This window comes from Bufo bufo, chromosome 1, assembly GCF_905171765.1.
Source record: "Bufo bufo chromosome 1, aBufBuf1.1, whole genome shotgun sequence".
Classification (NCBI taxonomy): domain Eukaryota; kingdom Metazoa; phylum Chordata; class Amphibia; order Anura; family Bufonidae; genus Bufo; species Bufo bufo.
Genome location: NC_053389.1, coordinates 134,552,794 through 134,579,912, shown reverse-complemented (window position 1 = coordinate 134,579,912; position 27,119 = coordinate 134,552,794). Strand labels below are relative to the sequence as shown.

Genomic DNA, 27,119 nt, shown 5'->3' with positions numbered 1-27,119 from the left:
AAACCACCCCTGCCAATGGTGCTATTCTTGTGGTAAATGTCTTGCAAACTGCACAGTGAAGGCAACATTAATAATTTGCAGAAAAGAGGCCGATATATTGAATATTTTACTCACAATTGTAACCTCTTGTGATGTTTCCCCCATATAATTGTGTAGTAATTAGTAATAATAAAGAATAATAATAATTGGTGTTTTAAACGCTTCCCCTGTTTTCTTATAAGATGAATTCAGTATTTCGGCACTGAGAGGAGGAAGAAAACTGAGCAGGGAAGCTGCGGACCATGTCTGGTCCACCACTGAATGCAGGAGGTGGATCAGAATTTCAGCCACAGAGGAAACAGCAGGGGGCGCTGCTAGAGAGAAAAACGCAATGTACAATTGCCCGTATAGATAATAATCCCTCATTTGAAATGCCATATTCATTGCATAGTAGTACTTTTTTTGTGGGACGACCCCTTTATTGATTGTAGGTAACGTTATTTAGAGATTATATATAAAAAAATATTGTCTTGCAATATGTTTTCCTTATAGAACAAAAAATGACAAGAGGCTTCTTCTACAAAAGGTCTAATATTGGAAACCTTAGGAGCTAACCTAACTTTTTTAGTGGCTCATCTGTGAGAACATTCAGAGGTACCAATAGAAAAAGTGTTAGGCACCCATAGCACACATGTAGGCCCATGAAATACATGATCTCTCTGGACTAGTCTTCATTTTGTATTTTACTAAACGTATTGTTCTTGATGCAGCAGAAGGGTGTTCTTCAGTGTGTGATAGAGACAAGACGGCAGCAGACCTGGGCAGTATGTGCCCGATGGGTGGTGGTTGATAACTGGAGCATTATGGCGTCACACCATGAGCTCACAGTTGCTCACCCTTTACCTCAAGGTGTCGTTTCTTTTGTACATCTACAGGTTGAACTCGAAAAAATTTTATATTGTGCAATTCATTTAATTCAGTAATGCAACTTAAAAGGTGAAACTAACATATGAGATAGACTCATTACATGCAGAGCGAGATATTTCAAGCCTTTATTTGTTATAATTTGGATGATTATGGCTTACAGCTTATGAAACCCCAAAGTCACAATCTCAGAAAATTAGAATATTGTGAAAAGGTTCAATATTCTAGGCTCAAAGTGTCACACTCTAGTCAGCTAATTATGCAGTGTCCCACTACGTGACCGCGGGCACCGCAAACGTGTTTTAATTATGTATTAATGTCATGTAATATGCCTGCATTTTGTATTTTATCTCCTGTCATATTCTCCCTTGTCACAATGTGATTCTACATGCAAATATCCTTTACACAGGCCTAGTCAGGGTGCACTACACTTGTTTCTCCACAAGATGGGGCAGTGTCAGTGTGTGTATATATATATATATATATATATATATATATATATATAGCTTAACCTAAGTTAGGCAGTTCAGTTGAGTTCAGTTCAAACCAGATCAGTTGAGCTCAGGTCAATCTAATTGAGAGTTCAGTTCAAAGCAGTTCTCTCATGAGCTTAGTTAGAAAGCAGCAGCAATGTAGCTGAATACCTGGAGGGAGGCATATTCCTAGCCTCTCTGCTCTGTCGGCTTCACAGTCCAGGGTTAAGGCCTACAAGTATTCTACCTAGAGGTGAGCAATCCACTCCTATAGATCGCTCTTCCAGGGTGACCAATGTCCAAACTTCATGCAGCCGAGTATATAAGGAATTATCACGTTTATGCAAGACAAAGGATTAGCAAGATAGTCATTACCTGAGGACTTATTAGGCACCTTTGTAGTAGGTGTAGGAGACAGCATGAAGCATCCACATCTCCAGTTCAAACTCTGAGGACAGTTCAGGCCAACTGTCAGAACAACATTGGAATAGAAGTTCTAAGATTGAGAAAAGCACCTTCAACCAAGGATTGGGATCAGGCCGGAGTTTTGACCAGGCCTAGTCTGAGCAGTAGCTTTCTTATGTATTACAAGAGTCTGTATTTCACTGAGGACTTGCATTTTCCTTTCCCCATATGTATGGGAGATTGTGCTTAATGCCGGATTGTATCAAGAGACTGTTTAATACTTTGGATGTACCGTTATCAGGAGTTATCTTCAGTAAAGTTCTACCCTGGATTTCATCCTTCCTGTCTTAGTCTCCAATTCCTCGATTAACACTATAGTAAATGGTTGTACCTCCATACAAAAGGTACTGGCGTCATGACTACAAGGGACCTTGCCATAGGCACATTAATACAGACCACCAAGGGCACCTCAAACCAACATCTGGCCAGTGTCCCTTACACCAGAGTGTGCCCCAGAGAATCCTTGTGCCGTTCTCCTTTTCACTTTTATGCGAGCCTGCCCAGGGATGACATCACCGTGAGTAACCAGAACTGTATGTACCTCGGCCCACCTATTGCTCACACCGTGACCTCACACATAATTCCCCTGCAAGGTCTGGCATACCGCAATTAATCCATACCCCCTGAGCAAAGAGTACCTGAGCCTGTAAATTGTCTCTGTCTGGTTCAGTAGGAATCACAATCATGGGAAAGACTGCTGACCTGAAAGACATTTGAGCAGAAAACCATAAATGACACCCTCCATAAGGAGGGAAAGCCTCAAAAGGTAATTGCAGAAGAAGTTGGATGTTCCCAAAGTGCTGTATCAAAGCACATTAATAGAAAGTTATGTGGAAGGGACAAGTGTGGAAGACAAAGGTGCACAAGCAGCAGGGATGACCACAGCCTGGAGAGGATTGTCAGGAAAAGGCCATTCAAAAGTGTTGGGGACTTTCCCAAGGAGTGGACTGAGGCTGGATTTACGGTACTTTCACACTAGAGTTAAAGTTTTTCAGTATTGAGATCCGTCAAAGGGGCTCAATACCGGAAATAAACGCTTCAGTTTTGTCCCCATTCATTGTCAATGGGGACAAAACATAACTGAACAGAACAGAATGTACCAAAATGCATTCCGTTCCGTTTAGTTGCCTTCTTAGACTGGAGAGCAAACCGCAACATGTTGTATTCTGCTCTACATCCGGCATTACCCCCAATGCAAGTCAATGGGGACGGATCCGTTTTCTCTGACACAATCTGACACAATAGAAAACGGATCCGTCCCCTATTGCTTTTCAATGGAGCTAATGACTGATCCGTCTTGGCTATGTTAAAGATAATAGAACCGGATCTGTTCTGAACGGATGCAGATGGTTGTATTATCAGTAACTGAAGCGTTTTTGCTGGACCCTGCCGGATCCAGCTAGTGTGAAAGTAGCCTTAGAGCCACCACACATAGACGGATCCTGGACATGGGCTTCAAATGTCGTATTCCTCTTGTCAAGCCTCTCCTGAACAACAAACAACCTCAGAAGCGTCTTAGGCTACTTTCACACCTGCTTTAGGGTGTGGATCCGTCTGGTATCTGCACAGACGGATCCGCACCTATAATGCAAACGCTTGTATCCGTTCAGAACGGATCCGTTTGCATTACCATGAACAAATCATGATAATGCAAACGGATCCGTTTTGACTTACATTGAAAGTCAATGGGAGGCAGATCCGTTTTCAATTGCACCATATTGTGTCAGTGAAAATGGATCCGCTCCCATTGACTTACATTGTAAGTCAGGACGGATCCGTTTGGCTCCGCATCGTCAGGCGGAATGGAGGCTGAACGGAGGCAAACTGATGCATTCTGAGCGGATCCTTATCCTTTCAGAATGCATTGGGGCTGAACTGATCCGTTTTGGGCCGCTTGTGAGAGCCCTGAAACGGATCTCACAGGCGGACCCAGAAACGTCAACGTGAAAGTAGCCTTACCTGGGCTAAAGAATAAAAGAACTGGTCTGTTGCTCACTGGTCCAAAGTCCTCTTTTCTGATGAGAGCAACTTTTGGAACTCATTTGGAAACCAAGGACCTAGAGTCTGGAGGAAGAATGGAGAGGCACACAAGATGCTTGAAGTCCAGTGTGAAGTTTCCACAGTCTCTGTTGGTTTGGGGAGCCATGTCATCTGCAGGTGTTGGTCCACTGTGCTTCATTAAGTCCAGAGTCAACGCAGCCGTCTACCAGGAGATTTTGGAGCACTTTATGCTTCCTTCCGCAGACGAGCTTTCTGGAGATGCTGAGTTCATTTTCCAGCAGGACTTGGCACCTGCCCACACTGCCAAGACTACCAATACCTGGTTCAATGACCATGGGATTACTGTGTTGTATTGGCCAGCAAACTCGCCTGACCGGAACCCCATGGAGAATCTATGGGGCATTGCCAAGAGAAAGATGAGAGACATGAGACCGAACAATGCAGAAGAGCTGAAGGCTGCTATTGAAGCATTCTGGTCTTCCATAACACCTCAGCAGTGCCATAGGTTGATAGCATCCATGCCACGCTGCATTGAGCGGCCCAAACCAAGTGCTGAGTATATATGCATGATTAGACTTTTCAGAGGTCCTACATTTTTCTATTTAACATCCTTTTTTTAATTGATTTCTTGTAATATTCTAATTTTCTGAGATCGTGAATTTGGGATTTTCATAAGCTGTAAGCCATAATCATCCAAATTATAACAAATAAAGGCTTGAAATATCTCGCTTTGCATGTAATGAGTCTCTCATATGTTAGTTTCACCTTTGAAGTTGCATTACTGAAATAAATGAACTTTTGCACAATATTCAAATTTTTCTAGTTTCACCTGTATAGTAGTCTCCAACATGCAGCTTTGTAGCTGTTGGGAAACTACAACTCCCAACATGCCTTTGTATTTTCCCAACGACTGGTGAGCTACATCCATTTTACCTGTTGATAATTTGTTTTGTGATATGAAGACACATTTAATGGCCCACATTTATTAATGCCATTGCACCTTGACAATCACTGTATCTGGAAAATTGGCAGCCCCTTTTTTTCTTATCAAGTCAGAGCAAAAAATTCTCAGGAGCAAGGAAGGCAGTGTACCTATACATTTACCATTCATGCCTAACGTCCTGTACGGCTTTGTCCTGGAGAGTACCTCTTGCCAGTTGAGCCTTAAGCTTTTTAAGCTTTTTATAGCTTGTAAAGTCCATGACAGTAGGGAGATGGGTGCTGGGGCTATGTTTACTATACAGAGGATTACCTACAATGTTACATTGTGTTCCTGTGCGAGGAACACTAATGCTGGCCTGATCCTCCCATAGACATGCATGCTCCGGTCAGTGGTGAATGGGTACATGGGAGAAAGTTGGTGCCAGAGATCTTTGACAGCAGCTTATCTCCTGAGAAGAAAAGGATTGGGCAGCTGAGATCCAACATGCTGATCCTTAATTGGCCATTGGGTGAGAGTCGGGAAATGCCATATACAGTCGTGGCCAAAAGTTTTGAGAATGACACAAGTATTAAGCAAATATATTGCTGCATTTGTGGGAGGGGAGGCTGATTACAAGACTAATTACACGCACCTGTGGGCCCAGGCTGGCTGATTACTAAGCTGATTATACGCACCTGTGGGTCCAGGCTGGCTAATTACTAGGCTATTTATAGGCACCTGTGGGCCCAGGCTGACGATGATTCAGCTGATTTCACCCACCCTCCCACACCTTCTCACAGTCACTTCACATTAGGGTGGCCCCCTTTAGGCTGCCCTACCACGGCAGTAATGGCATAACTCCACTGCTTGTTGTAGATAGGGGTTAGATAGGTTAGGTTCACCTTTCTGATAGCCGATCCGACCACAAATATTAGTTTTCACAAAGTTTGCTGCTAAACTGCTTTTAGATCTTTGTTTCAGTTGTTTCTGTGATGTAGTAAAATATAATTACACGCCCTTCATACATTTCAAAGGCTTTTATCGACAATTACATGACATTTATGCAAAGAGTCAGTATTTGCAGTGTTGGCCCTTCTTTTTCAGGACCTCTGCAATTCGACTGGGCATGCTCTCAATCAACTTCTGGGCCAATTCCTGACTGATAGCAACCCATTCTTTCATAATCACTTCTTGGAGTTTGTCAGAATTAGTGGGTTTTTGTTTGTCCACCCGCCTCTTGAGGATTGACCACAAGTTCTCAATGGGATTAAGATCTGGGGAGTTTCCAGGCCATTGACCCAAAATGTCAACGTTTTGGTCCCCGAGCCACTTAGTTATCACTTTTGCCTTATGGCACGGTGCTCCATCGTGCTGGAAAATGCATTGTTCTTCACCAAACTGTTGTTGGATTGTTGGAAGAAGTTGCTGTTGAAGGGTGTTTTGGTACCATTCTTTATTCATGGCTGTGTTTTTGGGCAAAATTGTGAGTGAGCCCACTCCCTTGGATGAGAAGCAACATGAATGGTCTCAGGATGCTTTACTGTTGGCATGACACAGGACTGATGGTAGCGCTCACCTTTTCTTCTCCGGACAAGCCTTTTTCCAGATGCCCCAAACAATCGGAAAGAGGCTTCATCGGAGAATATGACTTTGCCCCAGTCCTCAGCAGTACATTCACCATACTTACTGCAGAAGATCAATCTGTCCCTGGTGTTTTTTTTGGAGAGAAGTGGCTTCTTTGCTGGCCTTCATGACCCCAGGCCATCTTCCAAAAGTCTTCGCCTTACTCTGCGTGCAGATGCGCTCACACCTGCTTGCTGCCATTCCTGAGCAAGCTCTGCACTGGTGGCACTCCGATCCCGCAGCTGAATCCTCTTTAGGAGACGATCCTGGCGCTTGCTGGACTTCCTTGGATGCCCTGAAGCCTTCTTAACAAGAATTGAAGTTCTTGATGATCCTATAAATTGTTGATTGAGGTGCAATCTTAGTAGCCACAATATCCTTGCCTGTGAAACCATTTTTCTGCAACGCAATGATGGCAGCATGCGTTTCTTTGCAGGTCACCATGGTTAACAATGGAAGAACAATGATTTCAAGCATCACCCTCCTTTTAACATGTCAAGTCTGCCATTTTAACCCAATCAGCCTGACATAATGATCTCCAGCCTTGTGCTCGTCAACATTCTCGCTGAGTTAACAAGACGATTACTGAAATGATCTCAGCAGGTCCTTTAATGACAGCAATGAAGTGCAGTGGAAAGTTTTTTTTGGGATTAAGTTAATTTTCATGGCAAAGTAGGACTATGCAATTCATCTGATTACTCTTCATAACATTCTGGAGTATATGCAAATTGCTATTATAAAAACTTAAGCAGCAACTTTTCCAATTTCCAATATTTATCTAATTCTCAAAACTTTTGGCCACGACTGTACATGGTCAGCCAAATAGGGCCAGTTCAACCAACATAGATCTGATGTTTATGACCAGCTTAAGTCAGGAAGGAATTTAATTCTTAGGATCCAGTCAAGAATGTTTCCATTCTACTATTACCAAGCAAGATATTGAAAATTGACATCAAATTACCGTTATTACTTTTTTTTTTTTACATACAACTAGAAAATCCTTTAATCCTTTAAGTTATTTCCTATCCGCAGAGTAGGGGTTAACTAATAGATCAGTGGGGGTCCCACCTGGACCTTCTACACCCCAGGGCCCCTGGAAATGAACAGAGTGGCAGGTCAATTGTGTCCACATTCAACTTTACGGGACCTGCTAGAAATACCCGAGCATTGTACATGAGTCTATACATGTATCTCATGCTACTATTAATGGGATTAGTATTATTATTTATATTGTTGTTGTTATTGGGGTTTTCTATTATCATTTATATTATTGTTATTATTGGGATTAGTATTATTATTTATATTGTTATTATTGGGATTTTCTATCATCATTTATATTGTTGTTATTATTGGGATTAGTATTATTATTTATATTGTTATTTTTTGGATTTTCTACTAATATTTATATTATTGTTATTACTATTATTTATATTGTTATTTTTTGGATTTTCTGTTATCATTTATATTATTGTTATTATTGGGATTTTCTGTTACCATTTATATTATTGTTATTATTGGGATCAGTATTATTATTTATACTGTTATTATTATAGAATTAATAGGCAAACATTACGTGACCATTGTGTCCAATTATTGGCCCCAACTGTGACATTACTGTGGACGAACCGTCACTCTTCTGGCCAGTGAGCCCAAATCAGAGATACTGAAACCCCTTTAAGTATGACTTCCTCACACCGGTAACATGATGATAACTTACTGAACCTCAGCTACAGATAATATTTCCTTTCACATTGGAGCTTTTCAGTCACTGATTGATTCTGACATAGGACTGAACCGCTGCCAGTTTATACAATCTAGGAGCTGAATTTTCCACCTTCAGAACATCTGTCTGGCAGGACAAGCTGAGTGATATCAGTGTATTACTCTGAAAATCCTGTTTGGACAGGCCGACGAATTCTGCCTCTGAGCAGTCTCTGTATTACTTCCTTATGTAGACAGTGAATGATTTGTTATTATTTGCATATCCAGAACACGATGTAACTCTATAAAAATGACCTGTATCCACTGTGCCGTAGACCAGCCCTCATCGTGTGCCCTTCCAGGCATACCTTGAATCTCCTGGGCCACAATGCAAAATCTGTGCAGCCGCACTGTATTGTTTTGGAAGCTAAAATCAGGAGTGAAATAAAAAAAAGAGGAGAAATGATATTTATCCTTGATACTTTCTCTCCTTTTATGATCCACGCCTGAGTTTAGATTAAAAAAACGCATACAAAAACCTGAAAGTGTGGCCGTATACTAACAGGTCTCTCTCTACCTATAGCGGAGGTTAATCCCAAAATGTACGGGGCTCAAAGTGGTAGGATTGAACCACACTAATTAGCAGGTCTTGGTGAGGTATAGTGCTGGCACAGATGAACGCAGTACACCTACTGTCAACGCTGTAGTCCATCTGCCTAAAAAGGCATGTGCTGGACACATAGAGGAGAATGGTTATACAGAGATCATCCCTGGCAGCAAGACAGAGTCAGGGAACTTGGTAAAATGCAGAGTTTATTTTAGTTTTTTTAGTAAAATATATTATAGACACTTATAGGGAGGCAGGGTCTGGGGCAGGGAGAGCAGAGGCAGGCTGAGAAGCCTGCCACTTCAGAAAGATTCTCCGTAGGCCTCTTGCACACGACTGAAACGGATCCTCAAAAAATACGGATGACGTCCGGGTGCATTCCATTTTTTGCGGAACGGAACATCTGGCCCCTGATAGAACAGTACTATCCTTGTCCGTTATGCGTACAATAATAGGACATGTTCTATCTTTGAACGGAACAGAAAAACGGAAGGCATACGGAGTACCTTCCTTTTTTTTAAAGGGTCTTATGAATACTAGATACTCTAGAGAGAGTTCAGAGAAGAGCTACTAAACTAGTACATGGATTGCAGGATAAAACTTACCAGGAAAGGTTAAAGGACCTTAATATGTATAGCTTGGAAGAAAGAAGAGACAGAGGGGATATGATAGAAACTTTTAAATACATAAAGGGAATCAACTCGGTAAAGGAAGAGAGCATATTTAAAAGAAGAAAAACTACCACAAGAGGACACAGTTTTAAATTAGAGGGGCAAAGGTTTAAAAGTAATATAAGAAAGTAGTACTTTACTGAGAGAGTAGTGGATGCATGGAATAGCCTTCCTGCAGAAGTGGTAGCTGCAAATACAGTGAAGGGGTTTAAGCATGCATGGGATAGGCATAAGGCCATCCTTCATATAAGATAGGGCCGGGGGCTATCCATAGTATTCAGTATATTGGGCAGACTAGATGGGCCAAATGGTTCTTATCTGCCGACACATTCTATGTTTCTATGTTTCTATGAAATGAATGGTTCCGTATACAGTCCGTATACGGAACATAAAAAACTAAACGTAAACGGGGAAAAAAAGTTCATGTGCATGAGGCCTTAGGCTGGGTGAGCATACATCAGTTGTGTCCGTGCAGCTTTTTCTTTTTTTTCAGAGCCTGATACAACTTATATACAGTACAGACCAAAAGTTTAGACACACCTTCTCATTTAAAGAGTTTTCTTTATTTTCATGACTATGAAAATTGTAGATTCACACTGAAGGCATCAAAACTATGAACTAACACATGTGGAATTATATACATAACAAACAAGTGTGAAACAACTGAAAATATGTAATATTCTAGGTTCTTCAAAGTAGCCACCTTTTGCTTTGATTACTGCTTTGCACACTCTTGGCATTCGCTTGATGAGCTTCAAGAGGTAGTCCCCTGAAATGGTTTTCACTTCACAGGTGTGCCCTGTCAGGTTTAATAAGTGGGATTTCTTGCCTTATAAATGGGGTTGGGACCATCAGTTGCGTTGAGGAGAACTCAGGTGGATACACAGCTGATAGTCCTACTGAATAGACTGTTAGAATTGGTATTATGGCAAGAAAAAAGCAGCTAAGTAAAGAAAAACGAGTGGCCATCATTACTTTAAGAAATGAAGGTCAGTCATTCAGCCGAAAAATTGGGAAAACTTTGAAAGTAAGGGCTATTTGACCATGAAGGAGAGTAATGGGGTGCTGCGCCAGATGACCTGGCCTCCACAGTCACCGGACCTGAACCCAATCGAGATGGTTTGGGGTGAGCTGGACCGCAGAGTGAAGGCAAAAGGGCCAACAAGTGCTAAGCATCTCTGGGAACTCCTTCAAGACTGTTGGAAGACCATTTCAGGGGACTAACTCTTGAAGCTTATCAAGAGAATGCCAAGAGTGTGCAAAGCAGTAATCAAAGCAAAAGGTGGCTACTTTGAAGAACCTAGAATATGACATATTTTCAATTGTTTCACACTTGTTTGTTATGTTAATAATTCCACATGTGTTAATTCATAGTTTTGATGCCTTCAGTGTGAATCTACAATTTTCATAGTCATGAAAATAAAGAAAACTCTTTGAATGAGAAGGTGTGTCCAAACTTTTGGTCTGTACTGTATGTGTAGGTGCAATTAGCGCACAGATCCAACATCTATGTAGTGCTTGACTGAAAAATATAGCATGCATTTTTATGAACAATCCCATAAAAAACAATAGCATCAGTTCTAGCTTCAGTTTCCCTTTGGCGTTTTCTGCACCACCACACTGGGGAGAAACTGAGAAGGACATTAGCAATGCTCAGTAGGGTGTTTCATTTTTCCAAAGATGTGATTTTCATATGACTCTGCTTATGCCCCGAGTCTCAGTGATGTAAAAGATATATATATATATATATATATATATATATATATATATATTTACTGTATATATATTTAACAACAAAAACAATTCTTGTTGAGGGTAGTCGAGCATCACAGAAAAGTCATCACCAAGCTAACAAAAGCAGGGATTGCATCGTTCAAAGTTGATTAATATAACGCATGTTTTGCCTATCATACTACCTATTAATTGTAGTGTCTAGTTTTAATATTATTTTAAGTTTGTGATTTCTAGTTTTCCTAATAAAAGTAATTAACATTGAAAAATCAAATTTTTTTGCCTACTTTTACAAAACTGATCAAAGTGTGCAACCTCTAAATATTATCCAATCTTCTTGAAATTTGGCATATATATCTTCTCCATCACTGAGACTCGGGGCATAAGCAAAGTCTGCAAGTCTCATTACAAAATGAAACACCCTAATGCTCAGTTAGGGGGCTGTCAAAGGGGCATACAATAAAGTATATTGCAAAAACTTTAAGAAAGTGTAATGATGGTTACACTTTAAAGGCAGGAAGGGGGGGGGGGTATGGGCAAGGTGGATGGGGGTCACACCTATCATGTAGCTGCACACTTGAGCACCGTTATCATAGAAGTGAACACAAAGGAAACCTCTGGGAGAACTCCACTATAATGACAGGCTGGAAGCCAAGCTGAAATAAGGAAGAGGAGGAAGGGAAGCTGGAACGGAAATACTCATCTTGGGTTACCATGGCTACCAAGGAGCTAACTATCAACAAGGAAGTGGAACAAACCAGTAAAATAAAAATTTTAAGCAGATTTATGTATAGCGGTGTTTTATACCATTATTTTCTTAAAGGGCCAGTAAAGCATTTTTTTTAATTAATTTTTTTATTAAAGGGAAGCGCTATAAGAATCAGAATCAGCTTTATTCGCCAGACATGACACAATCGATCGTGCCCGGAATTGGGTTAGGCACAGGTACAGGCATAGTACTAGTGGTTGACATGAGGTGGTGGGGAACACGGGGGGGGGGGGGGTAAGGTTCTGCGATGGGCACAGCAGGGGCGAGGGATTATGAGCGGGTGATGGGGCGTGGTGAGTTCAGCAGTCTGACGGCCGTTGGGAAGAAAGTGTTCAGCCTCCTCGATGTCCTTGCAGGGATGGCCTGATACCTGCGGCCGGACTTTAGACGTCTGAAGAGATGATGGCCCGGATGGGAGTGGTCATTGGATATTTTCAGAGCCCTGGAGCGCAGTCTGTCGGAGAAGATAGAGTCAAGGGATGGTAGTGGCAGTCGGGTAGTTCTCTCCGCCGAGCTGATGACCCTTTGTAGTTTGCGCTTGTCACTGGCTGATGACCCGGCATACCAAACCAGGAGAGACGAGCACAGGACCGACTCGATGGTGCAGGAGTAGAAGGACTTCAGTAGGTCCTGTGCCATGCCGAACTTCTTCAGTTGTCGAAGGAAGAAGAGCCGCTGGTGAGCCTTCTTTATGATAGACGAGATGTTGGGACGCCAGGATAGGTCCTCAGAGATTGTCGTGCCTAGGAGGCGGGCGCTGGGTACCCTTGCGACTTCAGATCCGTCAATGTAGGTCGGGGCGGATTTGCCCTTCTCTTCCTGAAGTCGATGACCAGCTCGACCGTCTTTGTGGTGTTTAGGACCAGATTGTGCGTGCCGCACCAGTTGCTGACCCTGTCGATTTCCTTACGGTAGGCCTGCTCATCGTTGTCGCTAATCAGGCCCACGAGTGTGGTGTCATCTGCGAACTTGATGACTTTAACCGATGCCTCAGCCGATCTGCACTCGTTCGTGTACAGAGAGAACAGGAACGGCGATAGTACACATCCCTGAGGGGCGCCAGTGTTGGTGACCCTCGGTTTGGAGGACAGATTGCCTAATCTGATGACCTGGGACCTGTTAGTGAGGAAGTCCATGATCCAATGTCGTAGTGTTGGGTGGACATCAAGCGCCATGAGGTTCCTCTGCAGGATGCTGGGGGAGATGGTATTAAAAGCCGAGCTGAAGTCTAGAAGGAGGATTCTCGTGTATGTGTTGGGTTTGTCAAGGTGTTCAGTGACGTACTCTAGACACATGTTAATCGCATCGTCAGTGGATCTGTTTGCCCTGTAGGCGAATTGCAGAGGGTCCAGCCGGTCCAGAGTGGCGGGCTTCAGGATGGAGAGGACCACCTTCTCTAGGGTCTTCATGACCACTGAAGTCAGTGCCACGGGCCGGAAGTTGTTTAGATCAGAAACGCCCTTCGGCACAGGGATGATAGTTGAGTTCTTAAAGCAGGCGGGGATGTGTCCCTCCTTAAGGGATCTGTCAAAGATTGGGGTGAGGGCCGGGGCCAGTTGGCCTGAGCAGTATTTCAGGCACGCAGGAGAGACACCATCGGGACCGGGGGCTTTCCTCGCATTTAGCTTGGACAGCAGGGTGCGAACCGTGGTCACATTCACTGTAGGGGAGTCAGCGAACGGGCAAGATAATGTGGCAGCAGGGACTGGGGTGCCCACTCTGGGGGACATTGGCGAGTTACACCCACCTCAGTCGAGGTCTCGAATCTGCAGTAGAACCTGCCCAGCTCCTCTACCAGTGCCTGACAGGGGGTAGTGAGCGCCGGGGGGGGTTTGTGGTTAGTCGCGGACCTAAGGCCCTTCCAGACCGCCCTCCGGTCGTTCGAGCGTAGAGATTGGTGGATGCGATTCGCGTATGCCCGTTTCGTCGCACGCAGTTCCCGATTTAAGGCAGTTTTTGGCCAGTCTGTACTCTAATTGATTACTGGATTTATGCGCGGTTTCCTTGCGCCTGCGTAGTTGTCTGAGCTTGTTCATGAACCACGGTTTATCGTTTGGGTAAATCGTGTATGGTCTTGAGGGGACGCAGGAGTCTTTGCAGAAACTGATGTACGAGGAGACAACATCCGCCCAGGTGTCCAGGTCATTCTCTTCTAGGGCTCCCCAGTCAGTGCAGTCAAAACAGGCCTGTAGTTGTAGCTTGGCCTCCTCGGACCACACTCTAGAAGTTCTACGGATCGGTTTCGTTGACTCTAGGCGACGTCTGTAGGAGGGGACCAGATGGACAAGGGCCAAGCCAGTGGTCGGATGAGCCTAATGCGGCTCTCGGGATGGCTTTGTACGCTTTCCTTAGAGACGTGTCACAGTGGTCCAAGGTGTTCGAGAGTCTCGTGGGACAGTCAATGTGCTGGGAGTAGCATGGTAGGACACGACGGTGGTCCGCTTGATTAAAATCGCCCATCATGATGAACAGTGAGCCAGGAAGGGCCGACTCCCAGTGTGCAATGGTATCAAGACAAGCTGCTGATATCATTACACGTATATGCGTATAAATGCAGGTTCTCTGCATTGAAGGACACTACAGTATATTTGGGCTCTACCTTGTCAGAAATGGCTGGTAACATATAACAATACATTGCAGAGTGAAGTTAGATGGCAGGTTTGTGAAATGTATGAGATATTGCTATTTTACTGTTCATGCCAAAGACCCCCATGGTCAGCTGCACTGCCGCCTCTTTGCTACAGTACCGGACACAACAATGACCATGTGTTTGCGGCTGTGTCTGGTACTGCAGCTCATCTCAGTCAAATGAGTGTGCTTGAAGAGCAGTATCGATATGGATGTGAGAATGTCGCGATATCTGTACTGCAGTGAAGAGATCAGGCACACCGCCAAGCACATGTGACCCTTCCTTCTGCATAGAAGTGGGGGTTTCAGGGGTCATTGGACTCACCATGAACACATTGATGCCTATCCTACGGTCATCAATATAAAAGCTTGGAAAAATCCTTTAGCTCCTTGTCACCAATTAAATATCTATTAAAGGGCCCCCACTTGTTATTTATAATATATTGGACCATTGGATCTGTTCGTAAACCAGGGTTTGGGTGAAGCTGCTACCCTTGCATCCCTTAAGGTTACCTCCTTGGAAATTACATTGTGATATTTGGGTTTAGTTGACTCTTAAGCCGCCCATAACCATTCAATAGCTGTTGGCCGTTAGGACTCCTTCCCGTTTCCCGATAAACATACAGTTCGGCTGAACATGTAAATAGATTATATGGGGAGAGTTATATAAAGCTGCTGCCACACACTTCTGGTGGTGGCTTATCTCCCAGGAGGACAAAAGGATTGGGAGAAAATGTTTGCTTCCCCCCATTCCTTGTCTGCTTGTCTCCACTGACATCATCTGTCAGAGGAGAGTCGGGAGCTCCCCACACTTTAGTGTGTCGGGCAAACTTGCAGTTCTCAACAGGTTCAGGAGACAGAAGTACGATGTCTGTGGCCAGTTTTATGGTTCAATAAGATTTTATTATTATTATTATCAAATACAATCATAAGAGAACATCCCAAATTGCAGTATACATACCGCATACAAAGATACATTGCGACATGCAATCATGAACAGCAGTACAGCATAAAGGACAAGGTATAAGCATGTATCTGTATCTGTATAACAAACAGTCAGCTGACAAAAAGTCAGAGGAAACAAAGGCCCTAAAGGGCTTAATAAGGCCTCAAACAAATGATGTATAGGCCAATAATTCTAGACAAACTTGACATAAAAGGGGGGAAGACAGGGTGACACACAAGAGGAGGGGAGGGGGGGGGGGGGAGAAATCATAGGTCATATCTAGAGAATAGCTAGGTACTATTAAGGAGGAGAATCGGGGAGAACCCCAGATGCCAACCAAACCGAAAACGACATAGATGATCTAAACCTGGACCATGGCTCCCAACTCCTAAGAAACGCCGGAATCTTGTTGTGATCAGAGGCATACATCTCTTCCCTGTGTAACAGCTCATCCAGTGCAGAGGCCCAAGTGATCCTTTTCAAACTCTCGGTTGACTTCCAATTGCGTGGGATAATTTGCCTCATGGCCAGCATAAAGAGCCGCAATGAACCTTTCTTAACATGTGAGATTCGCCCCGGGAAAATAGAAAGCAGAGCGATGGAAGGGGAAAATGCAATGGAGGCCCGGAATAGAAAATTATAAAGCTTGAAGACATCTTTCCATAATGGGTTAAGCCTCGGACAATCCCACCATATATGGGTCATAGTCCCCCTAGCACCATGGCATCGCCAACATAGTTCAGAAACCGAGGGGTAGAACCGATGCAGTTTCTCCGGTGTCCGATACCATCTGGTAAGTATTTTATAGTTGAGTTCTTGTAAATTACACGATATAGAGATCTTATGCGTGAAAAGCAAAGAGCGTTTCCATTGATCCCCAGTAAAAGTATCACCTAATTCCGTCTCCCAATCAAGCATAAACTTGAGTTTGGGGTAGGAATCTCCAGATTGGCTGCCCTCAGTGACCTCGGTGTTCAGCATGATGTAAAGCAAGGAAATAGCATGGCCAGGGGCAGCCTGAGCAACACATAGCTTTTCAAAATCTGTTAGAGATGTATGGGACCGCAAACCAGGCATCAGAGATCCAACAAATCCCCTGAGTTGAAAATAGAGGAACCATCTTCCAGGAGATGATGGGAATATGTGCGATAGGTCCTCAAGAGGGCGTATCCCAGTAGAAGAACAGACGTCTCTCAGTCTGACAGTAGATGTGTGGGTAGTTCGGAAGGCGGGCACCTGTCTCAGACCCATAGGTAAATCTGGATGGTCAGTGAGCATTGAGAGGGGACCTGGGATCTTAGCCAAATTCAGTTTAGGTGCAAACTTTATCCATGAGGCTGCTAAAGTAGGGAGGAGCATATCAGATTGGGCATGCGGGAGGTTGCATAGGGAGTTAGGGGACAGCCAAAATATACCTGTTGCAAGGTGGGGATTCGTAACATGCTCTATTTCTACCCATATCTTAGTATTCTTATTATGAAAAAGATCTAAGACTGCAGCCCTGTAATAAGTCAAAAAGTTAGGTAAACCTGTCCCTCCCTTTAATTTAGGGCGAGTCAAAAGACTATGGCCAAGCCGCGCTCTGGATTGATTCCACACGAATTGGGAAGCCAAGCGCCGGAGGCGAGTAAAGTAGATCAGGGGGATTTTACATGGAATTGTTTGAAATAGATAAAGCAGGCGCGGTAATATGTCCATTTTAAGGGTATTAATTTTACCAAACCAAGAGATTCGTAGGGACAACCATTTTTGAAGGCTCTCTGTAATGGATTTGAGGAGAGGAGTATAATTCAGTTTAAATAGATGTGAGGGATTGGCAGGTATGTGAACTCCCAAATATTTGATAGAGTCTTCCGTCCATTTAAAGGAGAAGGATTCTCCAAGGGATTGCACTTCCCTATGGGGAAGGTTAATATTCAGAATTTCGGACTTGTGTACATTAACTTTGAAGTTACTGACGCGTCCAAATATATCAAATTCCTTGAGAACGGACGGAAGGCCTATTCTGGGGGAAGTAAGGTATAAAAGCAAGTCGTCTGCAAACAACGATAGCTTATGTTCGGTTTGTCCGATACGAAAGCCTTTGATTGCTGTGTTTGCCCTAAGGGCGTTGGCCAGGGACTCCATAGTCAGTATATATAAAAACGGGGACAATGGACAACCTTGGCGTGTACCGTTTCTAATCTGAAACGGTGAGGATAGAGTGCCATTTACCCGCACACATGCCGATGGTGTAGAATAAAGAGCCATGATACGCTGAAGCATCTTGACTCCTAGGCCTAGGTGGATTAGGGTTTCAGATAGAAACCTCCAGTCCACCCGGTCAAATGCCTTCTCGGCATCAATCGATAGAAGACATAAAGGTGATTTATATTGTCTAGCTCTGGCTATGAGCCCCAGGGACTTCAGAGTATTATCACGGGCCTCTCGGCCGGGGACAAATCCCACCTGTTCCTTATGGACACTACCAGGGATGTGTGGGCGCAGTCGTGTGGCTAAAATCTTAGCATACATTTTCAGGTCGACATTGAGAATCGAAATGGGCCTGTAGTTTCCACAAACCTTAGGATCTCTACCCGGTTTAGGGATGACTACTACATGTGCCTGTAGGGCCTGAAATGGAAAGGGGCATACGGCAGAAATAGAATTAAAGGTCACAGTTAGAACCGGAGCTAAGTCCTCTGTCAGGACTTTGTAAAAACGGGGGGTGAACCCGTCAGGACCCGGGCATTTCCCTATTTTCAGGTCCTGGATCGCTGCTTTAATTTCTGATAAGGAAAAATCGCTCTCCAGGTCTGAAGATGTCGCCGTATCAAAGGGCTTGGGACCGTGGGATATAATGTACTGACGTATGTCCTCCGACGGAAGTGCCGAAGATATATCTCGGGAGGCCTGTAAGTCATAAAGGGCGGAGTAATAATTTTTAAATTCCGTGGAGATCGCTGAAGGGGCATGGACCAAGCCATTTGTGTTTGTATTAATAGCCTGCACGTGTGTCGTTAGGGGTTTGGGATGGAGGGCTCGTGCTAACCATCGGCCGCTTTTATCCCCATATTCATAAAAACCATGTCTAACTCTATCTCTGGCGCATAAGGATTTCTGATCCAATATCTTTAAGATCTGCTGACGAAGGGAAGAAATGTCCTCCCTCAGGGAATCCTCAGGAGACAGCTTATTCCGCTCCTCACTCCGAGAAAGCTCAGAGAAAAGATTGGACAGTTTCAAGGTACGCTCTTTTTTCAACCTCGTCCCGTGTGAGATAAAGAGGCCTCGTAACACACATTTGAGGGCTTCCCATTTTATCGGTTGAGCAGTAGTGTCGGATTCGTGGTTTACAGAAAAATCCGCTACGGCTTTCCTGACGTCAGCCATACACACCCTATCGTTCAGCAGATTGTCGTTTAGCCGCCATGAGGATGCTCTATTTCCTAGCGTGGAACCCTTCAGAAGACCATATACAGGGGCATGGTCGGACCACACAATAGTGTCTATGGAGCATTTGGGATCAAGGTCAAGGAGTTTCTGTGATATGAAAAGATGGTCCAGCCTGCCGTAGCTATTATGGCTATGGGAAAAATGGGTGTAATCTCTGATGCCTGGGTGCAGGACCCGCCACATATCCACCAGACCAAGGACACCTAAGTCCTTTTGGAACTGATGTACCGACACCGAGGAGACTGAGGACTTACCAGTGGATGAGTCAAGGGTCGGGTCCATCACTAAGTTAAAGTCGCCACCTACGATGATCGGGGAACCATCCGCGAATTTAGCCACTTTCCTCAAGACCTTGGTCCCGAATGCGGATTGACCCTGGTTGGGGAAATACACGTTAGCAATTGAAATAACAGATTGGTCAACCGAGATCTTTAAAAAGAGATATCTGCCCCTAGGATCCACCTCATAGGATAATACTGAGTGGCGGAGGTGTCTATGCAAAGCAATAGACACCCCGGACGCTTTTCTCTCAGGATTGGGAGCATGAAACCAGGTTGGGTAATATTTAGATTCACATTTCGGGATAGCATTAACTTTAAAGTGCGTTTCTTGCAACATAGCAATCAATACCCTTTTCCTATGTAATCTATACAGGACCTGACTCTTTTTTTGTGGCACATTGAATCCCCTAACATTGTAGGTACAAAAAGAAAGCGGTGCCATCTCTCTGTAGCTCTAGAGAAACCTGTATGGGATGAGGGATAGGGAGGCACACTAGGAGGGGGATGTGACAAATGAGACTAGGGACTAATACACTGAATATAGGACTAGACAAGACACAAACTCAAGGGTGGGGGGGGGAGGGAGCAGGAAAGTGGACTAGAAAAACAAAAAGAAAGAACTTAGGTCGTGACTACGGTCACAGGCAGTACTATGTACCGCAGACCCCTAGGTGGGAGAAGGAGAAGCCCAGAACCAAGTGGACTCCACCTTAGACTCCAGCAACACAAGAAAGTGAACTTATAACAGTGCAGGACATATCAAATACACAATGAGACCCGTAAAATTGACATGAAAAGAAACACTAGGTGAGTAGCAAAATCGCGACAATGGTACAGCTTCTGTACTAAGTGAAATAACAAAGATTAATCAGCAATCGCTGGAGGACCTCTGGGTGGTCTCTTTGGTTTAGCTGCCACCCTCTGCCATTGCTCGCGACGTGGGACCCCCGGGATCTCTCGAGGCCTAGGCCACTCTGGCAAGTCCAGATGCGGTAGATCGAAGGTCTCCAGGAACTTGGGAAGGTCCGATATAGACTTGAATGACCCCGTCTTCCGATCCTTGTTGGCGATTAGTTGAAACGGATATCCCCATCTATACGGTATGGAACGCTTCTGTAGCTCAGAAAGAAGGGGTTTTAGGGCCTTTCTCAGGAGCAAAGTGCGTCTGGCCAAATCTGGCAAGATAAGGATCTCTTTATCCTCAGACCGGACGTGATCCATATTCCTGTAGGCCCTCAGGATTGCCTCCTTATCCTTGTAAAAATGCACCCTGCATATAACGTCTCGGGGACACGTTAGGTCACTTGGCTTGGGGCCCAACGCCCTGTGGATCCTGTCCAATTCAATATGTTGATCTGGCTTTTTTTGTAGGATTGATCCGAAGAAGGTCAGGGCCCAGGCTTCCAGGTCTTGAGGGAGTATTTTCTCAGAGAGGCCCCGGATCCGGAGATTATTCCTCCGGTTACGATTTTCAATGTCCTCAAGATGGGAGAGAATATCTTGAATCTGGTCAGTATGATCTTGCAAGACCAGCCTATGCGATTCTATGGTCTCCTGAAATTGCTCTTGGGCAAACTCTATTTCCTCCACCCGGTTGCCGACATGTTGAATGTCTTGCTGTATTGCCGCCATGTCTTGTTTGTGAGACGCCTCAAGTCTCATGAAAAGCCCGTCCATCTCATGTTTAGTGGGAAGGGACTTGAGATGAGTTTTCCAGTCCCATTCATCCCCATCATTTTGCAGACCCCGTGGGGTCACTGACCTGGGTGAAGATTCTGGCGAGCTGCGGACCTGTGGTGAGGAGCTCAGGGATGCGTCCACCATCTTGAAGAGGGCAGGAGAGGACGAGAGAGCCGAGGGCGGACTCACCGCCGCTGCGTATGAAGTAGGTGAGTGACTACTCGGCGGGATCCCGTTACCAGATATAGTGTTCTGTTCGGGGTTGTTCAGCGCACTGCTGGAAGAAGCGGCCGCCTGTCTCGTTGCCTGCGCCATCTTAGGCCCCTTGTTTTCCCCGCCGTGCGCACTCGACTGGCTAGGAGTGCTGAAAAAGCGGGTGATTGCTCTCGCGGATCTGAGGGCAGGAGCAGGAGTCGATGGGGCCCCTCTCCTACGGCCTCCCATGGGGTCCCAAGAGTTAATAAAGTCCTGCTGGAAGAGTAGTTGCTGGAGTCTTATGGGAGCTCACATAAGCCACATCTCACTCAGCCATCGGCTAGCTCCGCCTCCCCCGACGACTGTGTCTTTAAGGAGATGTAGCAGTGCTGCTAATGTACTATTTTTGCAAAGTCTGCTGTGATCGGCAGCAGCTTGAAACCTATTGGTTTACTAGCAGGCTGGAGGCTTTCTCCAAGGGTCACTCACCCCCTGTGGGTCTGGAGGACGGCAGGCACAGAGAGTCTCTGCTCCCCTGTAGGATGATGCTGAAGGAGAACGCCGCCTCCAAGATGGCGCCCCTGCTGAGCTGATGTTCCTCGTCTGAGCCGGTGAGTGAGGGGAGGCAGGGGGAGATCGCTGACCTGATGGAGCTTGGTCTCTGTTCAATCCCCTCCGAGCACCGCTGGGGTCCGAGGCTGGATCCAAGGGCCTCTAGGACGGGTCGCTTGCGCTCTGGCCGCGCTGCAGCCGAAAATCGAGGCCGGGGATCCGTCTGCTCGGTTAGGCCGCAACTGTATCTCAGGCCGCCCGGGTAGTGGAAGCTTCCTACTTGGCTCAAACACTGTCGGGTGGAGAGTGGAGCACAAAGATGTAAAAACTGGGGCGCTGTGGCAATGTTAAGGTGATGGATGAGGTAGGATTAGATCCCATCCGCAGGAGCTATGGTGGATCACGTCTTCACCCTCCGGCTGCAGGCCACGCCCCCCTCGGTGGCCAGTTTTATAGTAAGAGCATGGTGCAGGATTTGTATGACTTGGTTTTAGCTGGGAAAATAGGAGTAAATATGAAAGGGGTTAGGTCGGAGTAGACTGGGTGTAGTGGAAAGGGGAAAGTAGAAAACGGTGTTGGTGTGACATAGGCTTACCCCTTTTCTTAAAGGGTTTGTCCAGCTTTTACTAAGTGATGGCCTAGCCACAGGATAAGCTATCACTAGCTTGATCGGTGGGGGCTCGACACCCCGCCGATTAGGTGTTTGGGTGTAGCTTAGTCTCCGGATGGCCTATCCTGATGGACAACCCCTTTAATAGGTAATGGCAGAGAAGAGGAGAATTTTTTGCATCAGACCAGGAACATTTCAACTCCTTGGTGTTTTTGGTCTGGATGGAAGATGGTCTGTTAGTTTAATACCTTACTGTCTGTAGTAGGGAAGTCTTTAAGGGCACTTCTAAATATGCGTTTTTGGAAAAAAGGGGGCCAAAGTAGGTATGGTACCCCTTGTTTTGGTGGTCATGGAGTTTAACAGAACAGTGGTATTTGCACTGTTGCTAGATATCGGGGGACTGGGGTGTGACAGTACAATTAACATATTTGCCACTTCCCAGGTCAGTGCGTTGTGGTTGGGGATCTGTTTATCTGCACTGCCTAACAAGTGTCCTGCCAGACCACCCTGGTGCTTGCTGATATATGTTTGTTTGTACGTATGTACTTTAATAACGAGGGTGGGGAGGGGGCGTTTATTGGGTTGGTGGGTGATGGGAGATTCGCCTGCACAGCTGAAGTGAACTCAGCAATGCCTCTAATCAAGGTTGATTTTCGTCGCCTGCCATGTTCTGTAGCACATTAGACATACTGGCGTGGTAGCGGTGACTGGCGTGGTAGCGGTGACTGCATCTTAGGTTTTTTTTCCAACAGTAAAACTCACTTTTCGTTTGACTATTTTCCAGCTTTCCCCTCCCGTCTGTGCGTCCATTTTTTAGCGACCATTGGGAGGTGGTGCTGAAGTCAGGCCAGATATGGTAATACGCAGGGGATAAAGACAACTGGACAGTCTCTGTGTAAACCCAATCTGACGTCCTGAGCGGCGGACACTAGTGCTTACTAATAAAACAAGAAGCTGTTAGATGTGATCCATGCTGATGTAGCAGAGCTGAATTCTGTGCATATTGAAAACTTTGAAGAGTCAGGCTGACAATCCAGGGAAGAGCTGCATGCAGTCCTTAGTAGACCCACCTAGAATGTATTGTAATTAGGGATGAGCGAATCGACTTCGGATGTTTCATCTGAAGTCGATTCGCTCATCCCTAATTGTAATATTAGACTTTGCTCAGTTTGGACTCCCTGCGTGCTGGCAGCATTAGTCCCTGTGTCAGTCTTTCCTCTCAGGCCCAGGGTGTACCTAGACATTGACGTAAACTGCACTAAAATTTCAATTTGTGCATTTATAATACTGCTGTCTGCTAGGGGAGCTTTCGGTACCCATCAGGAACCAGGGCCTGGGGGTGACTGCTACCTCTGCTGCCCCATAGCTACACCCCTGCCACCTCCAAACTGAAGTGTCCAGACATAAGACACGTTCTCTTTCGTATTTGGGTTTGATATTTTTCACTGCAGCTTCACCAAAATGAATACAAATCTAAAAATGGGGAAAGGAAGACAATGGCCGCCGCCTGTGACATCATCTCTTGTTTCTAAACTTAGTTTTCTGCTTCCTTGCCTGTCCCCATTTAGATCGCCCTCACGAAAAGGAAGAGACTGGACATGGCAGCACAGACCATTGTTTAGTCTTCTGCTGCTTTGTTATCCGCACACGTGGCATCATTGTGTCTTCTATCGGAGGCATCACTCGCAAAATCTGTCCCAGCACCCCTTATGAGGATTGGACATGCCTGAGCCTTGTCTCCCTCAACATCTGCCTTCAGGGATGAGTCAGGACTCAGGCCCCCAAACCCATTTGCCATTTAGTACTATTATGTATGGCAATATGATGTAAGCTATTTACAGTGCGTTCTCTGTATGGCACCATTATACAGCATATGGCATGTACTGTCACAATATGTATTACCTATACGGCAGTACTATGCAAGCTCTAGATTTCTGTTCTGTGCTCACAGTTTGGCATCATAATGTAGTTACTGTATGGAACCCTATGGGCCAGATTTATCATTAGCTCAAGTCAAAATAATGGAGTGAAAAAGTCGCAGATTTTTGCGCAATCGCTAAAACTGCGCAAAAATGTGCGACTTTTATTGGCTCTGCGCTATACTCGCCAGTTTTCTGAAAGTGAGTGTGTTTTCTTATGTAAATGAATCTCTAGACAGATTTACTATTGCGACAATTTAAAAAAAGCCACAAAAAATTGTGCAATTTCACTCCAGCGAGGACCATGCTTCTCTTGACGTGCGACTTATGTACAGCCGCTTACTGCTACTGTCAAACCCCATTTATCACAGTAGTAAAGGACCATTAATAAATCTGACTTTGGACATATGTAAAAGTGGAGTAAGATGTAAGTGTAATGATAAATCTGGCCCTATGTGTTCTATTTATGGTACTGTTCTTCAAGCTCGGTAAGGTATTGTTCTGCATTCACTATATGGCGCTATTATTTAGTCGCTGTATGGTACTGTGTGTTCTCCGTATAGCACTACTAGTAAGCTATGTATATTTCTGTTCTGTGTTTCCCTTGGGGCACTTTTATGTAAGTTCTTGTTTAGTGTTCCCTCTATGGCACTATTATGAAAGCTCAGTATGGCACTGATGTGTGTTCTCTGTGTGACACTATTCTGTACAGCTCTATGTGGTACTGTTATGTGTTCTCTTCACTATTATGTACATAGATTCTATATACTAGTATTATGTGTTCTCTTTATGGCGCTATTAAGTAGGTTCTATCTGTTGCCATTATATGTTCTCTGCATGGTACTCTAATGTAGGCTCCAAGCAGAACTGTTAATTGTCACTTTATTTTGGTATTATTTTAGGTGTTGTATTGCAGTATAGTATTTCCTTCCACAAAGCTTCATCCAGTCTTCAGCTTGGTTCTCAGTGTCACCAGCTCACATAGTGATATATAATATTCATATCTGGCCTAGTGATACCTGCTGTGGGGGCCATCCTGGTTGTCAGTTCTTATTGCAAATTACATATTGTACACTTAATTTTATTCTGTTTTTGCAGGACCCAAGTAAGGAATGCTTCACATTAAAGTTCGATCTGAATGTGGATATAGAGACGGAAATTGTACCAGCCATGAAGAAGAAATCTCTGGGGTAAAATTGCCCTTAGAATGGTTTTATATATCCTGTGCTACGGATTTTCACTCCCTTATAACGCAACGCTCCAATCTCAACGCTCCTTTCGTGAATGATAGAGTTAAAGCGGTTGTTTGAGATTTTAACACTAAGGTCCTGTCCTAAAGATATCTATTTGATCCTTGTTGATCATGTGTACGTAGGAGCAGCAACATGTCATATACATGGACACATTACCTGCAGCGCTGCATGATCATCATTGTGCTGATTGGTGGGAGCCCCCCACTTATCAAACACTGCTTGGTCTCCACCATGATAGGTATGGAAGTGACTTAATTAGGTCCTGGTAGGTTGTCACAGGTATCTACAGCTATGCTGACTGCAGTGCACCCCACAGCTGCCTGTGGGTGAGTGGAGTAGGATCCATAGAACGAACATGACAATAGAGGTGGTCCCACAGATGCTCAGTTTGGTTCAAGTCTGGGGAATTAGGAGGCAGGGTAGTACTTGGAAGCCTTGGTCATGTTCTTCTAACCAGTGTCAGACATTTCTACCCATGTGACATGTCGCATTGTCTTAATGAAAGATCCCATCCGCCCCAGCGAAGGCAATCACCATGTATGAGTGTATGTGATCTGCAGAGATGGCTTGATACACAAATTGGTTAAGAGGGCCTTCCACATGGACAGGTGGGCCCAGAGAATGCCATGGAAACATTCTCCAGACCATAATGCTTCCACCACCAGCTTGTGTTCTTCCAGCAATGGTTGCAGGGTGTTTGTTCTCTGATGTTTCTCGTCTTGCATGCCAACGTCCATCCTTTAGATGAAGCAGAAAACGTGACTCATTGGAGAAGGCAACCCTTTGCCAATCAGTGGAGTTCCAATTCCGATGGAGGTCCAACTGCTGCCGAAATTGAAGCCTTTTCTGCTGATGCAACTTCATTAGCAGAGGTGCAGTGACCATCCATTTGCTTCGGAGCCCCATACTCAGTAGGGTTTACTGAACAGTTGTTTTAGACACAAGTCTGGTAGCCCCCTGGTTCATTTTGGCGGTGATCTGCTCCACTGTAGTGTGTTGGTCCGCCCTTGTACACTATCAGAGCCAACGTTCACCTGTCACATCAATGGTACATGCTGCTCCGCAGTTTCCATGTCGCTTATTCACAATGATAACATTTGTCCACTCTCCACACACTATCACCACAATAGCAGGAGAACAGTTCACAAACTGCACAGCCTCAGAAATACTACCACCCTTGGCCCAAAAGCCAATAATCATCCCTTTTTAGAACTCTAATAAATCACCCCTACTACCCATGACAGCAACGAGGGATATGTGTGCAGATAACCTATCACACACCTTATATACCCACCAAGCCCTCTCACGAAACCTCACTTCCTTCATGAGCTACATGCTGCCGATATATCGAAAGTAGGAAGTGGTCATAATAATGTGACTCCACTGTATATATTAGTATAGGCTCACTAGACTGAACCTTTAAGAAGACAAGCCCATCCTAAAATAAGAATCCTAGTTATTTCTAGACATTTAGACAGGACTTTTGATGTAGAGAAGAGACATGACAGCCGCCTGCTTGTAATTTGCCATCTCATGTTCAGCAGGTAATCAAAGAACTTTGAGAACAAAAAGGTCATTTTGTAGATTAAAGACCCTCACCCTGAGCTGGATCCTTCTCATGATTAGATTGGCTCATTAACAGTGGATGGGGCTGATTTACAGTATAGACCTTTATTGAGCCATGGAGCTGACCTTTCACTCAGGAATGTGGTGGAAAGGTCAGGAACACGGTTTGTATTAGGATTGTAGAAAAG

The 27,119-nt window shown here is 44.8% G+C and overlaps 1 protein-coding gene across 1 annotated transcript in view; it reads left to right on the top strand.

Moving 5' to 3' along the window:
- Window positions 1–27,119, top strand: part of PLEKHG5 (pleckstrin homology and RhoGEF domain containing G5) — a 210,352-nt gene that overhangs the window by 87,792 nt on the left and 95,441 nt on the right. The window contains exon 5 of the mRNA XM_040429715.1: window positions 25,211–25,302. Coding sequence (XP_040285649.1) covers window positions 25,211–25,302 — 92 coding nt within the window. The remainder of the gene's footprint in view (window positions 1–25,210; window positions 25,303–27,119) is intronic.